Source organism: Cupressus sempervirens, chromosome 1, assembly GCF_028749045.1.
Source record: "Cupressus sempervirens isolate cs-2001-9-10 chromosome 1, ASM2874904v1, whole genome shotgun sequence".
Taxonomy (NCBI): domain Eukaryota; kingdom Viridiplantae; phylum Streptophyta; class Pinopsida; order Cupressales; family Cupressaceae; genus Cupressus; species Cupressus sempervirens.
Window position 1 is genome coordinate 195778736 of NC_143118.1, and position 18065 is coordinate 195796800.

The following is an 18065-nucleotide window of genomic DNA, read 5'->3' on the forward strand; positions in this document are numbered from 1 at the left end:
TTTTTCGCACGAGATCTTGTGTTAGCATTGCCAATTTGGGTCTGTTTTAGCTATCTACGACCTGCACGCTGTCCTTTTCTGCGTCCGTTTATTGCTCTTTGTTTGCAAACAGTCCTGAAACAGCGACACTTCGCTTAGCTGAAGACTTGTGTCTTGCTCCTTGACTAGTCTTGTCTCATAAGTAACTTTTGGTCCTTGTCTTAATGCTTGTCATACTTTGTGTCGCATTGGTCGTAATCTTTGGCTGTTCTAGCCTTTAAATCAAACCATTTGTGCCTTAGTGAACAACATTCTTACATATTATCTTGTCCTTTTTGAGACTCAGTCTTAGTGTAGTCCTTGTCCAGGTTCTAGCTTCTTGTCCTTGCCTATGACTGTGGCAACTTGACTTATGTTCTAAAACTTGGTTGTCACTACTTGAAACATAGTACATCAAAATGGCTAATAACCAATGTGCTAAATCCAATATTCCTAGTGAGGAAGAAAAGCTACTTATTGCAAACATGAAGCAACAAATCCAATCAATGAGCACTCAACTTCACAGACTAAAAGAAGAGGAAAACACGTCATCGAACAAATTCTCCTTGAGAGAAATTTTCCCTTCCTTCTATGACAACCAAAAATCACATTCTTGTGATCTTGAATCTAAGATATCTGAGAACCCTTCACAAACGCTCAAGAAATCTAGGAATATCTTTGAAAACAAACCTTGGGAACTTAAACCAAAGCGTGATTTCACACCTTTGGGAAAATCTTACGAATTAACCTTGGAAGAACTTCTTGAAGAAAAACTCATTATTTTACCTAAGGTCACTTTGGCGGGAGTTTCCTTTATGAGTAACTATTGTGCCTATCACAAACATAATTTACATAAAACTTCACATTGTCAAGAGCTGAAAAACAAGATCCAAGATCTCTTTGACAATGGTATAATTCAAAAATCTAAGCTCTCAACTACTAAAGATTCAACTCTCAAGAAGGATTAACCTCATGAAACCATATCTAGTAACGGTTCAAACACAACTTCTACTTCTTCCAACATACATCCACCTTCTAAATTGTCCAATCTTTCCAACACATATTCACCAAAAGAAGAACTCGCTACTCCCTTTGTTGACTATGTGTACCCTCAAGGACTGCCTTTGAAAGAAACTCAAGCCAATAGATACTGGGCTGCAAGTCTTTTCACTACCTTCACAGATCATACTTCTTCATACCCTACTATGCTTATGAAGTCCACTCCAAGTAATTTTCCTTCTGAACTTCAAGAGCCTATTTTGCAGACTCCAAAAATATATTCGAATACAGATTTAGATACTCCCTCATCCTTGGAATTGGTTTCATGTCAAGAGGACTTCTTAAATGATGAAGAAACAAGTGTTGATCAAGACCAAGATTCCTTCATCCCCTTTCAAGTCTTCCAAGATCTCATGCCTCCATCTCAAGAGCCAAATAGTCCTCCATCGCCCATGTCATGCACCTCTACCAAGCAAGATCATGATATTCCTTCCACCATCCCTAAGGAGACTATTAAAGAACAAGAGAAGGATACTTTTCCTATGTTACCTAAAATTCCTTTTGAAGAGAAAAGTGTTCCCTCACTCTCTTGTTCTACCTCACTACATTCACTTCCAAACTATGCTCAAGCTTTAAATACTCCTATAATAGTTGCTCATAAAACTATTGATGGCTTTGGTCATATTGCTCACTCTAAAGATGCTGAATTCCCTACTCATGGTCCATTCACATCTTCTAAATCTATCCTTGGTCCCTATCCATCTAAGCTAAAACCTTCAAGTCTTCCATCCATATTGGGACCTTATGTTCCTCTATCTCCTACTTCCACTCTTAGCCCATTACACGTTCCTCCTACCTTACCCCAAGATCAACAAAGATACACATACTTGAACTCTTCACATCCACCTTCCCATCTAAACCAGTCATATTTGCCTCATTCATCCATAAATCCCAAGTCCTTTGAAAGCAATTTGGATGATCAACTCAAACATAAGTGCATGAATCCATCCTCAAAAGTTCACACTATCTCCCCTAATCGACATGTGAATGTCAAGAAGGAAAATATGCAAAAGAGACCGCAAAGGTCCACTATTCAAAGAGCTCAACCAAAGAAAGTATGGGTTCTTAAATCTATTATTGAAGAAATGTGTTCCAAAGCATCTAATGAAAAATCAAAAGCTATATGGATTCCCAAGTCTCTTTTGAAGGACTTGAATATTGAAAACAAATCAAAGTTGACATTTAAGCTTCCAAAGGCTTTCACTCCACCTTCTTCCCAACATCTTCCTAAAAAGGTTTCAAAGCCTTCTACTCCACCTTCCTCTGAAATTATTCCACCACCTCATACATCTAAACCTCATACTATTTCATCCATATTTCCTCCATTATTCCATCACCCTTCAAGGTGTGTGTCAATGTTGATCTTGCTCACTTTTTCTTCTCACCTTGCGCATCCCTTTCATTACCCTATCCACTCCACTTTTTCTTCTCACCTTGTGCATCCCTTTCATTACCCTATCCACTCCACCTTCTATCCTCCACCTTTTATACTTCCATCCCATTTATCTTATCCATAGCCTAAACCTTGTCCTCCATATATCTTTTCTACTATCTCCCTCCATTACCCTATCGACATCTTTGAGCGTACCTTGTTATGGCCTTGGCTTATCATAACTTACGTTATAGGAGTGCTATCTAACTTGAGAAAGGTTTGAATTCTTTCCAAAAACTCTAAAAATCCAAAAAAAAGAAAAAAAGAAAAAAAGGAAAAAAATGTGCCTTGGTGAAAACCTGGAAACAGGCGCCTTGGTAGCAAAAGTAAAGAAAAATAAATCCGTCCTATGGTGAAAACAACTTCTTGTGGCACCTTGGACAAGTACCATGATAAAAACCTGGTAAACAGGCATCATGCGTAATTCTTCCATCCATGACATCCTATCATGATCTTGCTTATCCTTTAGATGTCCTCATTCCTGAAGTCATTCACCCATAACCTCCATAACAAACTTTTCTATCCTATTCAGTTAACCCTTTGGTCTTGATCAACGAAAGAAAGAAGAAAACTCGATTCTTCGCAATCTCTTGACATGGTTATTTTCTTGGATTACTTACACGATACCCTTCATTACACCATGAGCTCATATTGTTATATCCTTTTCCCTAGCTTGGGTAATCTTGTGAAAACTTTCCTTGAGGGTAACATTCACCACTTCATACTCCTTGCCTTATCCATCTCTACTTATCCACTCGCTTGCTACTACATCTTGTCCTACACCTTGCTAGACACTGAAACAAAATCAAGGTGATCCTTCTTGAGAGCTAGTAATCTCTAAAAAAATCATAAAAATTGGAAAAAGTCTTCAAAAAAATTGTTACCCTGGTGAAAACCTAGCAATAGGCACCCTTTGTAACACCAAAAAAATTGAAAAACAAAAAAGAGTGTCATTGGTGAAAACCTAGAAATAGGCATCATGGTAGCAAAAAAAGAGAATCCTGCCAAGAAGGTGAAAACCTGGTAAACAGGCGCCTCTTATTCCCAATGCTCCATCTTGCAACGCATCTTCTGGCATTTTGTACAATCGCTTTTATGCTTTCATTTTCCTGCTTTTCCTACTTTCAGCTCATGTATCCATGGATTCAGTCTTGTCACAGCTCGAGGGCATTCCCCCTTTAGTGTCACTATTTTTGAGATTCTCCTCATAAAATCTCCTTCGCGACAGTCACCAACGGTTCTCACTGCGTCTGCCTACTGTCGCTACTGTCACTATTTTTGAGATTCTCCTCATAGAATCTCTCTCACGACAGTCACCAGTGGTTCTCACTGCATCTACCTACTGTCGCTAGTGTCACTATTTTTGAGATTCTCCTCATAGAATCTCCTTCGCGACAGTCACAAGTGGTTCTCACTGTGTCTGCCTACTATCGCTAGTGTCACTATTTTTGAGATTCTCCTCATAGAATCTCCTTCGCAACAGTCACCAGTGGTTCTCACTGCGTCTGCCTACTGTCTCTAGTGTCACTCTTTTTGAGATTCTCCTCATAGAATCTCCTTCGCGACAGTCACCAGTGGTTCTCACTGTATCTGGCTACTGTCACTAGTGTCACTCTTTTCAAGATTCTCCTCGTAGAATCTCTTTCGCAACAGTCACCAGTTGTTTCAGCTGTGTTTGCCTACTGTTGCTAAAGTTATGTCTCCAGGTTCCTTTATGGAAAATCTCTTGCGTCAGTCACCAGTCGTCCTGGCTATGTCTATCTACTGTCGCTCAGTCTTTCTTAGGTTCTTCATCGTGAAGATTCCTCTTTGACCTCAGTCACCAGTCGTTCTGGCTGCGTCTGCCTACTATCGTCACCCTACTGAAGAGATCTCTTTCAAACATGTTCTGGACACTGATACTTGACATCAATCCCAAAACATTGAACTCAAAAATGATATACTTGTTTGGATATGCTGAGCATTTTCTTTGTTTGCTTTGTTTTTCTTTATCATATCCCCTCGAGCAACTCGATGATGTCATCTTCGACTAGAGAAGTAATGACTGGGGGCATGATCTTTTCTTTGCTTTCTGTTTGCGGTTTAGTTCCAATAAGTTGATATATTCCTATAAGAGGGGTGTCCACTATAAGAGCCTCCATCTCGTATTGGATGGCCGTGTGTACCTCAACTCCTTTTATACAGATACGTCAATGACATTGGTTCTTCTCCTTGTTTGTTGGAGTGAACTCTTCATGCTATAGTACATACTGATACTCATCCTATTAAGTGAACATACGGGTCACTGCGAGTATATCTAGCACACTTCTGTCTCAGGTTACGAACGCAAAGGTCGTTGCGGACAGTATAAATACTGAGTACTTAGCATAAGATGGATCTCCCGTGTGTTTGGTGTGTCTGTTATGCAAGCAACATTCAGGTCATCCTAGCGTCTATGCTTTGATGCTTATGTTAACTTGCTACATTAAAAGGGACAAATGTTCTGGTCATTTTGGCTTCTTGTGTCTCGAATGCTTACATTTAATCTCGACAAACCAATAACGTATATTATATTCATATTTCCATGATTGCAATGTCAGTGGGAATTGTATAACATACGAGCTTTATTTTATATCCGGTGATGATTAAATATCGAGGCTTGGTAACCAGACCTAGGGTTGCATTTAACATAGTCTTGCATTACATACTTCACTTGCATAAGCATGCGATTCAATTGCAAATCTACTTTCACCTTCTCTGATGACGGATTGCTGATCTCTTCAAAGTATCATGTTCTTTCACGAACTGCACAAATGATTGATTAATCACCCTCTTGGCTACTTTGGTTGCTCTGAACCCATTTTTCGGGATCGAATTCAAAATCTGACACACTTAAGTGGCTCAAAATGCATTTTTAAATTTTTTGTGCAATCCAAATCTTTCTGATACTTTGCAATTCTTGGAATCTTTTCAACTCAAACTTGGTTTTTTGGATCTCGAAATCACTTCGGATCAACCTCCAAATTTCTTTTGATCGTTCTGATCTCTTTATATTTCTTCAGATCGTTCTGATCTCTTTATATTTCTTCAGATCGTTCTGATCTCTTCATATTTCTTCAGATCATTCTGATCTCTCCGAATTTCTTCAGATCGTTCTGATCTCTTCATATTTCTTCAAGATCGTTCTGATCTCTTTATATTTCTTCTGATCGTTCTAATCTCTTTATATTTCTTCTGATCATTCTAATCTCTTCTATATTCTACTAAACCTTGGATTTCTTCTGTATCTTTCATCACTCCCTTACATCATACTTCTGGTGTGTCATCTTTCGATTTCGCTCCCGAGGGGCCAGGATGATTACATCATTGAACTAAATTTCAACTCATTTTGAGTCTCATTGCTTGGGGCATCTGGTTCCCATTTTATGTCCTTCTCACTTGGGGCATCTCATTACTCGAGGCATCTTGTCCCCCTCTTTCTGGCATCCTTGTCATCTACTTCATCTTTTCATCATTTGATCACATCTTATAACATTTCTACTCTGAGTCTGATGGACAGGTATCGGGACAGTCTAAACCCCGACTCCTAAGGATCAAGCCTCGTTCTGGGGATGATTCTGTGACTCATAATTAGATCTTATAAACTTAGGTATCTAGGTGTTCTACCTGGATCCCTTAGGATTAAGCTTCGTGCTGGAGATGATCCTTAAAAGCTTATCTGTTTCAACTTAGGTATCTAGGTGTTCTACCTGGATTCCTTAGGATTAAGCTTCATGTTGGAGATGATCCTTAAAAGCTTATCTATTTCAATTTAGGTATCTAGGTATTCTGCTTGGATTCCTTGGGATTAAGCTCTGTTCTAGAGATAGTCCTTAAAAGCTCATCAATTGGTCTCCGTAGAATCAATTTCGAAACCAATCTCTTTTTTTTTATCTGCGCATCATACTTTCTGATTTTTTTTGAATTGAATGTGCTGCTTGCACATTCATTCAAAGAGGGGCAAAATGTAATACCCCAAAATTGGCTCATTGCCATGATACCAATTCTGGTCTATTTTGATCATTCCTAAAGTCCTATTTCATTAGACACATTCTTGATCTAACTCGCTACTTGACTTAATTGTCAAATGCAGAAGACCCTAATCTGCATTCATCACATTTCTTATTTAATTCCTATAGTACGTACTCATATTAGTCACATTAAACCTACTTGATTTAATTATAATTTAATTTAAAAGTATTTATACTTTATTAAATTAAATTATCTCCTAAGGCTAATGTACTATGAGATTAAATTTATTTAATTTAATAAATACGCCTATCTTGATTAATTACATGTAATTATTTAATTAAATGTAATTATTTAATTAAATGGGAAAGTTATTTCTAATTAATTAAAGAAAATTATTTAATTAAATGGAAGGCTATTCTTTAATTAATTAAACAAAGTTATTTAATTAAATAGGAGTAATTCCTAATTAATTAAATATAGTTATTTAATTAAATAAGAAAGTGTTTCTAATTAATTAAATGAAATTATTTAATTAAATAGGAAATATATTTATGAGAGCATATCTCATTTTATTAAATTAAATATCTCTCCAAAATCCTTCTTCAGTTCAAAAAAGCAAATTCCCAGTTCACTGTTGATCAAAAAGGAATTAAATCAGCTAACTCCTTATTCTACTCAAATTAAATCAGTTAACTCCTTATTATACTCAAATTAAATCAGTTAACTCCCTTTAATTTGGGAATCTTCCTTTATGACTGAACTTCACCTTTAATCCTGACCGTTAATTGAAATCGATCTCAACCGTTGATGGATTCCAATAAAATCTATTTAAAAGACCCTCATCTCTTCATTTTGGAAGAGAATGAATTTGGAATTTGCATCAAATTGCTGCTGGAATTCATACTCACATTTGCTCACATTTGCTCATATTTTACATACATTTGCATCCTTAGCTTAATTTCATTTAGCATAATATGCATATGATTTATCTAGTTTCCTTTACTCGTTCTTAGATTAGAATGCATTTCTCATTCTAGATTAATCTGCATAATCATATAGATTAATTTCATTTCTTAAATCCTTCATTCTTAGAGGGTCTGGTTGCTTAACACCTCAAATCTGAGGATATCTAACAAGCAAAATCCCTTTAGATAGAAGGCAACAGGTCGCCTTGCCGGCTGATTTTCGGATGAACAATCCAATGTTTATTCCGGAATGAATCCGCAAATAAAGACCGTGTTGAAGTGTGTGTTAGCAGAGGCCGCATTTTCACGCATACAGGAAGAGTATCTAAAATTTGGATACCAATCACATCCCTGCTGATCATATTTTCCCATTCACTCTTATTACCTTTTTTACTATAAAGACCTCAAATGATAGAAATAATATTTGCCATGATCGAGCAAATATGATAATTTCAATTCTCGGAGCTGCAAAGTGTTCAATGTGAAAACATTGGAATTTGAACAGAGCTCATTGGAAATTATATCATTTTGTCATCATATCATGGGTTTTTCCATCACAATTGTCTCTTAACATCATATCATGAAGGCATCTTCATCACCATCTTCCAGAGCATTCATTGATTATAACTATATTATGTTGTTTTCCAACCAATGTATACAGGTAACTCAATGTTGCAAATCATTGTATATATTATTAAATTATCTCATTTCATATACAATTTAAAACATATTCATTGAATTCAGCAGTTTTCTACAATTGCCTTTGCTCGATTTGTCTTCTTCTGAAATCTCAATCTTATTACAGATTTGAGCATGAACATGACATCTTTCAAAACCCTTACTGATAATTCTGCTTTCAATCTAGCAGATGGTGATACCATATAATTGCACAGCCGTGCACTGTTCATTGAGCATTGGTGACTTTTCAATAATTTTAAAGTTCAGAAAGTGCATTACTGGGTCTTCAATCCTCTCACATTTAAAACTTGCCAGTGTTGGCATCAGTTCTTTCTCTAACGCCCCAGCTTATCACTTCCACTCACATACCCCAACACATTACCCCTTGGCATCATGCTTTTGCCTCTTTACTGCAGCATATATAGTGGCTCATGTCCGCAACAACATAGATCTACTCCTCTCCAGTCACCCTCCAGCAAACAAATGCATATTACAAGCTTCTTCATTATACAGCAGCTCAATCAGCCTTGGATGTTAAGAATGGACTCTAGTACAAGCACCTTGCTTCCCCTTACAATCTCCCAGTTTGGCCATCCTCACCTTAGACAATCCTTTATGAGCAATATCGGATCTCATGTCAGTCCTCTCAGCCTGATCAATGATAACACCCATTCTGAGATATTAGATGAGGCTTGTTCCCTTTCTATTCTGCTTATACTTTGTCAGGATCGTCTTCCCCCTATTTGGATATTTGTATTAGTTTCTGGACTACGTGCTAGTGTGGTCAACAGCTGCATTCTATTTTTGTTTTCGCCACTTACCCTTTTTGGTCCTATCCATGATTTTCTCTTCCTAGTTCTTTCTATTGTAAATTGGTGTACTTTCAGTTTAATTCATGGTTGAAAAACTTGGACACCACAAAAACTTAGTCAAACCAAAAAAATTGAAAAACTCAGCGAAAAAATTGCCAAATAATTGGCACTTTTGTAAAACATTTGAAAATATATAATTTCTTAAATATTCTTAAACATACACCAAATTTGTAGAATAAATACTGATTTAAAATTTGTCTAAGTCTGGTGAGATCTGATCTGAGATTTATCAACCTTTAGAGAGGTCACTCGCCAAAATTCAACTAACTATCCAAGTCTGAGATCACATGTTAGTTAAGTGTATGAAGTAATGGAGATCAACATTTATCAGACAATCATTTCCATCCACAGAGGCCAAATTAATTTTGATGTAAACCCTTTTTGCTCTTATCCAGTTAAGATGAAAAATAGTATAATATCGTAACTATTACAAATATCATATCAAAATTTATATTAAAAATATATATATCATTAAGAAACAGAAAGAAAAATAATATAATATAAAATAATTTGTAAAAATATATGACTAGGAAATGATTAACTTTAAATATAATGTATAAAATTAATATAATATTATATTTTACCAGCCATGTAAACTGACTGGTAAAAATAACTCACTCACTCTGATTAAATATTATAAAATGATAATTCAGTATTTACTATTTATTATATCATAATGTAGTGTTTATGATAATATGACTGGTAAAGTATAACATAATTATTAATACATATTTATAATTAGAATACATATTACAGCATCTAATAACACATACTAATTAGCATACTAAAATATTAAAATAATTATAATATGCCCAAGTATCTAATATGCCTAAGTATCACAGAAACATGAGTTAGAGTCCAGAGAAACCTGGAATTCAGAATTCCTATGTCATGGCAACCAAAAAACAGCATCACTGTTTTGTATGTGCAAACAAAAATCAATATGCCCATAACAGATGAGTGAGAGACTGCTGACTGTCATGGCAAATAAAAGCCCAAGTTCACTGCAAGTCAATACACATTTTCCTGGCACCACTCACATTTTGACTCTTGTTTGACCAATTTTTTAACAGAAAACCCCACAAATTTTCCAATTTTCTGCTGTTAAAATCTCGACTCATTAATCATGTACTCACCCCCAATTTTAATCGCAATTTTCAACTATGGTTCCATTGACCTATTTTTTGCTTATAGAAAATTCTATAATTTCTTCCATTCTCTCTTTCTTTCTGATGAGTGAGAGACTGCTGACTGTCATGGCAAATAAAAGCCCAAGTTCACTGCAAGTCAATACACATTTTCCTGGCACCACTCACATTTTGACTCTTGTTTGACCAATTTTTTAACAGAAAACCCCACAAATTTTCCAATTTTCTGCTGTTAAAATCTCCACTCATTAATCATGTACTCACCCCCAATTTTAATCGCAATTTTCAACTATGGTTCCATTGACCTATTTTTTGCTTATAGAAAATTCTATAATTTCTTCCATTCTCTCTTTCTTTCTGAATAATTGTATATTTTATTGTTAAAAAAAAAAGATATCCTAATGCAGTCCATTTACTTCCACTGCCATGGACAATTATCCCCTTTTTCCTACCATGGGCAGCAGACTGTCTAGATATTGTTGCATAAGAAAAAACTAAAAAGTATACTTCATCGGTCAGAATTTGAATCATTCAATAACACAAGTCTCAAAAAGTATGCCAAGAAAATGTTCTCTTGCTCTATTTTTCCTTAGATGGAAAGACTACATCATTACTGGAACATCAGTCCTCAATATCACCACATTTGCCCCTCTTGCTCTTGCTCTTGCTCATAATTCAATGCAGCTTTCACTTTCCTCCCCTTCTTGCAAGGGCAACTTTAATCTTCATTTCTTTTAAAAGGAGCTGAATCCAACTCTGTGACCTCTCTTCTTTAAACAATGTAGCCAGATATACTGCTTTGGTCTTCTAAGAGATTGGTTTTAAGAGAGGCACATTAAAATATACAAGGGTTCCCCATCTCACCTTGCCATTTAGCAAAAGGAAGATGTCATCTGCTCGCTAAGCTGTGCCAGTTCTATCCTCTATACATAAGGCACAAAAAATAAGAATTTGCAGTATTATGTAAGTGGCATCATTATTTTGGCTCATACTTATCAAGCCAATTACACGCTATGTTTCTGACACTAGTATCAAGTAAGAAAGAAAAAAGAAAACATATTAGATCTCTCAAATGACTAGGTACATTTAACTGAAAAGTATAAGCTATGTAGTTAAAAATAAAACAAAAACAGGTAAGTGATAAAAAAATAGAATGGTTCACAAATGAAACCTAGGCAAATCAATTCATGCAAAGCAGCAAAAGCTGTATAACATTAAACAAACAATAATCATAAGAAGGAAATCCCTCCTCAAAAAGAACCTCGAAAAGAGTTAAAATGGAGGGCAACAAAGAATGAAGCTCCACCATTCAAGTCAAGAATGAAGCTGCACAATAAGTGGCCCTATGCATATTCTGACGATCTCCTCTACAGAATGGCCCAGGTTAGGAGTGTCCTACTGAACAATCCTAGCAATAAGTAAGATCCCTCTGCTACTCCTAACGCTACCAATACTGCATACATTGAAAAAAACTTGATACTGTGCATCATACCTTGCGCCATGGACTGAAAAAGGTAGGATGCAGACACTATTACTCTGAAAATCATATAAATGATGAAACAATTTTCACACACCCTCTGAGCAAATTGTAATAACATAGAACACAAGATATTTGCTCGCCACAAAACAAAACTGAATGAAACAGTTTAGGATAAGGCTCTCACATTCATTCATATTCTTTGTGTCAACTGATTACTGCTATGACATTGAAAATTTACTGATTGCGGGTTCAGATAGGTCAAGAAAAGTACTAATGACATGATGCCTTAAGTATCCAAGCAGATACACGAACTGTAAAATGCAAACACAACAAAAAGTACCGAACAATCTTAAAATTAAAAGTGCAAACACAACAAAAAGTACTGAACAATCTTAAAATTAAAGTGAAACGGTGAGATAGAAATCACTGACCTATGTTAGTAAAGGAGTGCAAACAGAAACATGGCTATAAAAGATAAATGCAAAAGAAAAAATTGCACATGACCCCCCAAAACCCATAGATTGCATAATCTAAAACATACCAAAAGCACTAAATTGCTAAATAGGTAAACAAAAATGAAACCTAAATGATTAAGATACAGAGTGTTTATTATTGTCTAATATAGATCATTTTGTATTTGTCCCCTCTCACACACACTGTTCTATTTGTCTTTCATCATTATCATGTTTGACTATTCCTTTTCTTATACCTATAGATGTCATCTTCCATCAGGTGAGTTCTTATTTTGACGTTCTACCTAAAATGACTAACTTTTATTTTTAGAAGGCTGCCCAGAGAGTCCTTCCAATGCAAAAAACACCACAACTAACTATATTCATCAAGTTGAACAACTGTATGCTATAGCAGTTTAATGGCTTTTAGTAGCTGCCATTAAGTGACTTATTATCTTGTTTTTTAGATCTTAAATTTATCAGATAATGTTAATAATACAATTGAGATTAAGCAAGTTGTACGTTGTCTCCCTCAGTAGTACGACTTCTTGTCTAATCATTGCAGTTTCTCAAACACAATGCCCAGGTAGACGGTTGCTGACCATCATTTCAATATATCCCGTTGGAAAAAAATCCAGCAATATTCATATGGGGTTCCTAAAGTAGCTAGAGTTGTCAGTATGATTTTGTGAGCCAATTCATGATCAGCATCTGCATAAACAACCATATGATTTGAAGCTTATCTACTGCCCCTACATATCCTATCCCACACATGAGAAGCATCCTTACTTGGCATTGTGTCCCTCTAAGAAGGTCACTTCTTTTAACTTTAAATAGGAAAAAGGAAGGATTATTGTGCTATTTTAGGACACAATGCCTTTTCAATGAGGATCTTAATTGATCATCCTGTACCTATCAATGTTCTTTGATGATGATGAGATGCCCATCTCATATTCTTTGTGGATCGTGTTTGGGGAGTTATATACTGTTACTCCCCTCAGAAAGCATACATCTTTCCTTCTAGGCTTCTTAACCATGAATTCATTTACTATTGAGAAAAACTGAATGTTTTCAAAGATTTTATCATTCATCAAGGCTATATTTGACAGAATTAACCACATGGGCTTAAATTCCTGTTCGGTCAACTCAAAGTATCAACATAATAGTTGTAAATTCATATTACACACCGTATCCACCAAGAGGACTGGGATTTGTAAACAATGTTTGTAAAATAGCCATCAACTATATTTACGACTGTTCAAGATATTCCTCAACACAAAGGAAGAAAGAAAAAACAGAAATAAGCAAAAGTAGGTCAATGGGGCTGGGCCAAAAGCAGAGGACCCCTAGCACATGAGCAGTAACTGCTAACAATCAATTAAAGAAGCATAAATATTACGAAGAGCTAATAGAAAAAAATTCAAGTCCAAAATCATAGATGCTGGGTACAAAGGATTAAATTGAAACAGAAACAAATCAATTCTCCAAGTAATCAGAATTCAATTGCATCATTTTGAAATCAAAGAGAGCAACACGAATGGTTCCATCACCACACATAAGTTGTGAGCATATTTAACCAAGAGAAACCCAATGCAGGAAGAAATACATCTTCCAAAAGGAGTTGAATCCTCTACATAACAAGTCAGTATCAGGTAAGAATCAAAATGCCAAACTAAACATGGAAATGAACTCATTGCAACATCTGTACTCCTCTGGTCATTTTGAGTCCAAGATTCCAAAGTCAGCAAATCTGTTATGATATCATATGGACTCATTTCCCTGACATCAAACAAAGTTTCTATTCATCCCTTCCTTAGATATGAAAACTGTTCAATACATTCACCAAACTCCATTCCCAACATTGATTTGATCAAGAAGGCACAATGTTGCCTTGAGTGCCTTCAGTTATAGTACTTGAGAATATTTCCTGAAGGATTACACATCCTTAGTCCAACTACTTCTACTCTATCATGCCCTGACATGTATACTAGGTGCCTCATTTAATTATGTTCATCAGAGAACATCCTTTACTATTAATCCATTTCAAATTGTCATTCCTTTACATGAGAAGCTCTAGGCCCTCTAAAAGTTTATTTGAAAAAAAAAGGAAACAATTCTCCTATAGCCTGCCACCTTGGGCACCTCCTTTAACCACAACTTCCTTTAATTTCATGACGGAAGACAATTTTCAATTGAATGCATAGTCACTAGCTCATTTAATAAGCTCCAAAAACCATAGCTCAATGGCTTTAATTTCTTCGATTACTTGTGAAGCTTCTCCTAGCTCAAATCAAGCCAAGCCATGCCAGCCAACTTTGAACTGCTACTTCCTTATGTTTAATCATGGGCATGCTTTGTATCAAGCTTGAGAGTCTCTACAATGATCTTGAACTTGAAATCATATCCCTCAAATTTTAATATATTTTCAACCTTTCTTGCATCTATATTTGACTCTTCTTTGTTTTCTTCTTGCTACAAATACATGAAATCCATTTTTGTTGGAGGTAAACTGTTAAAATATGTATATCAAAGGGAGATATTTGTGTTCAAGTCTGCACTGCTCTACTGTACAAATGTTAAACATATACTAAATTCTCTTCTTGTGTTTCTATCATACCCACTACAGTTGCACCCATTTTCTATTCAACACTTTTACACCTAGAAAGCAATTGACCTTTTCATCTTGGCATCCATCTTTCCCATCAATTTTATAAACATCCCCTTACTTGGGCAAAGATAATTTGAAATACAAGGAATATTCTTTATTGTAATCTACACAAACCGAAAATGGTGTGTACAATCCAAGTTTCATATTACTATGCTTGATTGTGCTACTTAGCACACATACTCAAATGTATTCAGTCACAACTTATTGCACATTCAGGAAATGAGATATTGCCGTAGAGATACTTTTGGTTTTCAATGTGTTGTTGCTTTTAAAGTGTGCTCCTCTCAACAGGTTTGCTAAAAGATCGATATATCCCAAAACAATTGCTGAAGTTGAATTATAATTCAATTCAGATTTCCATTTGGGTAACTTATTCTATTATACAATGGTGATAAAACGAAGATGCAACATGGCATGCTCCTACTCAGCTACCTAGTAGAACATGGGGAGAATTTGAAGAGAAAAAATTATCGTATGAAATCGTAAGGCTTGAATCCTTAACAAAATATTCCTGCATGGATTGTACAATGCAAGATCCAATATATGTGGGAACAGTCAACTGAACTTAGCTGATAACTTGAAACATATGAAGTCAACGTTAGAACTATTGACTACAGTATAATTACATGTATCCCTATGTGACAAGATTGATGTGAAATCACATAACTTGGAGCCAAAGAAGCTTTAATATGATTTAAGACAATGGCAGGTTAAGAATATTATAACTGCTGACTGGATCTCTGAGCTTCTGATTGCCAGCATGGTCTAAGAAGCTCTTCACATATAACACAAATCATAATTTAGACATTGTATGCAAGAGAAACAATATAACTAGGCAACCTCAGCTTGATGATGACTTCGAAAAAAGGTACAGATGCAGGCTAGAGAAATGTGCTAAATTTCTATTCAGCATCGTTTGACATTGTCTATGAATATAGCTTCTGGAAATCAAAAGTAATCACTGCAGTCATGATTTGCAGTCAAATCATCTGATGCATCAAATATTAAGAGTAGAAAAGAAAAGGATGGAAATCATGCATTGATGTGCTATAACTTATAAGCAATCATTCTGAATGTCGTCAAAATACTGCCAGGTTTCCACGCATATTTTCTGATTCACGAGTTTGATTAACAATAGGAACATCTAGTCATATATGTGACTTGAGCATGTGTGCATGATTTTATGTCAATAAAAGGCAAAGATAATTCATTTAAAAGCAGAAATTCAGTCAAGGAACTGCACTAAACTTGCCCTCATTAAAATACTGCCAGGTTTCCACGCATATTTTCTGATTCACGAGTTTGATTAACTATAGGAACATCTAGTCATATATGTGAGTTGAGCATGTATACATGATTTTATGTCAATAAAAGGCAAAGATAATTCATTTAAAGGCAGAAATTCAGTCAAGGAACTGCACTAAACTTGCCCTCATTACATGATAGAGATAAGTGTTCTAAAAAAACTATCAATTGAGATCAAGGTGAGGGAAATTTTCAGTAAAACTCAAAACACTGATCCTAACCATACAGCTAGTCTGCTAGTCTGGATTTAGGAAAATTATCCATGTGATAAGCAGATAATTTAGAATTGACCAAACAGAGACTCTGATCAAAAAATAATTAGTCCTTTACTTGCCCGATGTTTTCAATGTTTCACTGATAAGAAGCCATTACAGTGATAAAAACTTCACTCAAATAAAGTTACTGTCATGGCATGCATCACAAAAGGCAATCACATGACTCCATGCGCTTTAGAAAAATGTCATCTTCTAAGCTGCTTAACATTCGAAGCAAAATCCTACATCGTGCTGAAACATTACACATCACAAATGTTGTGCAATGCAATCTTTGACCTTGTATGGCTCACAACAGTAACGCTAAAAAAAAATATCCTAAAACGGGTACAAAATGGTTATAAACCAAATTTTATAAGTTCTACACAGCCAGTTCTACAGCCAGGCAAACAGTCCTGACCTTGTAAACCTCTCACTAATAATATACAACGGGAATTATCCTAAAACAGATAAACTTGTTTGCTGCAAAGACTACAACTCACAATTTGTGATTCTACCCCCCTCAATTATAAGAACCTCAATTAGTTGCCCTAAAACAGATACACTTTTTAGTTACGACCACTGCAAATCAAGGTTTCCCGATAATTCACACACAATTATTGCCAAGCATCAGAGTTTCTCAATTGACATATGCAGACATACGTAACTGTATCAACCTTGGATACCTCTCACCTATAGGATTCCAGAAAATTTACCCTAAAACAGCTCTTCATTACCTACCAAGGCTTCGAATCTATTTCCACTTAAAAAACTTCCATCTCCAGGGTCATGCAACAGTGTTAACCCCGTACGTCTCTCAATTACAATATCTCGCATTAAATGAATAAATTGACAAGACGCCCAGCCTAGATATCAGACCATGCTACCGCTATTCATCGGTACCCACCCTAAACCGAAAAAAACGCTGAAATCAATGGATCGAAAAAGAACAACTGAATTCTACGGTTCAAACTAGAAAGATATCCACAGAAATTGCCGCATCGGCCCCGGGATTCACATTTAAACACGCTATAAGGATAAATGTAAAACAGGGTTAGAAGCTTACAAGCTTGATGGCTACTTCTTCGTTGGTCTGGATATTGGTACCTGAAAATTTACCCCAATCAGCCACTAAGAGCGCCAAATTCAGCGTAAAAGGAAAAGGTACAAAGGAAATGAAACAAGAAGAAAACCTAAATAGATCTCGCCAAACGACCCGCTGCCAATCTTGCGGCCGAGCCTGTATCTGTTTCCCACGCGAGGCTCCATCCAATTTCCGCTCAAACCCTGCTAAATTAAAAAAGCTATTTTCTTCTCCTTATTCCTTTGATTTGTGTATTTACAGTATGTGGCATCTGACTTTCCTTTTGCCCCGATCCGGCCGTTTCATCGGCAAATCCATTCCATCAACGACACTACCACATCCTGTTAGAGCCCGATCCTTTAATGTCCATGTTCGCGTTAAATATGCGTTTTGCGTATTTATATCTGAATATCCTATTCCTTCGTATCGTTATTTTGGAACAGTAAAAAATAAAAGGAGGGTCTTTGGATGAGCAACAAAACTCCCAACCCACCTCCGCTTCCGCCTCGCCGGGGAGAACGCCACTCACGCCACTCCATTGGACTTTCCGTCAACTGCCGTTTTGTCCGTTTCCGTCCGTTACATCTCTTTAATTTACGACAACACGGCAAGGAATTTTCTTTCCCCTAAATTAGAGAATTTCAAACATCCGCTAACTTTTGG

The 18065-nt window shown here is 36.0% G+C and overlaps 1 protein-coding gene across 4 annotated transcripts in view; it reads right to left on the reverse strand.

Moving 5' to 3' along the window:
* Positions 1 to 17772, reverse strand: part of LOC149576781 (casein kinase 1-like protein 2) — a 67719-nt gene extending 49947 nt beyond the window's left edge. For all 4 annotated transcript variants that reach the window (XM_089819862.1, XM_089819874.1, XM_089819854.1 and 1 more), the window contains exons 1-2: positions 17512 to 17772; positions 17385 to 17425 (exon numbers count right to left, since the gene is read on the reverse strand). In XM_089819862.1, coding sequence (XP_089675988.1) covers positions 17385 to 17425; positions 17512 to 17587 — 117 coding nt within the window. In that variant the 5' untranslated portion in view covers positions 17588 to 17772. The remainder of the gene's footprint in view (positions 1 to 17384; positions 17426 to 17511) is intronic.
* Positions 17773 to 18065: the final 293 nt, after the last annotated feature.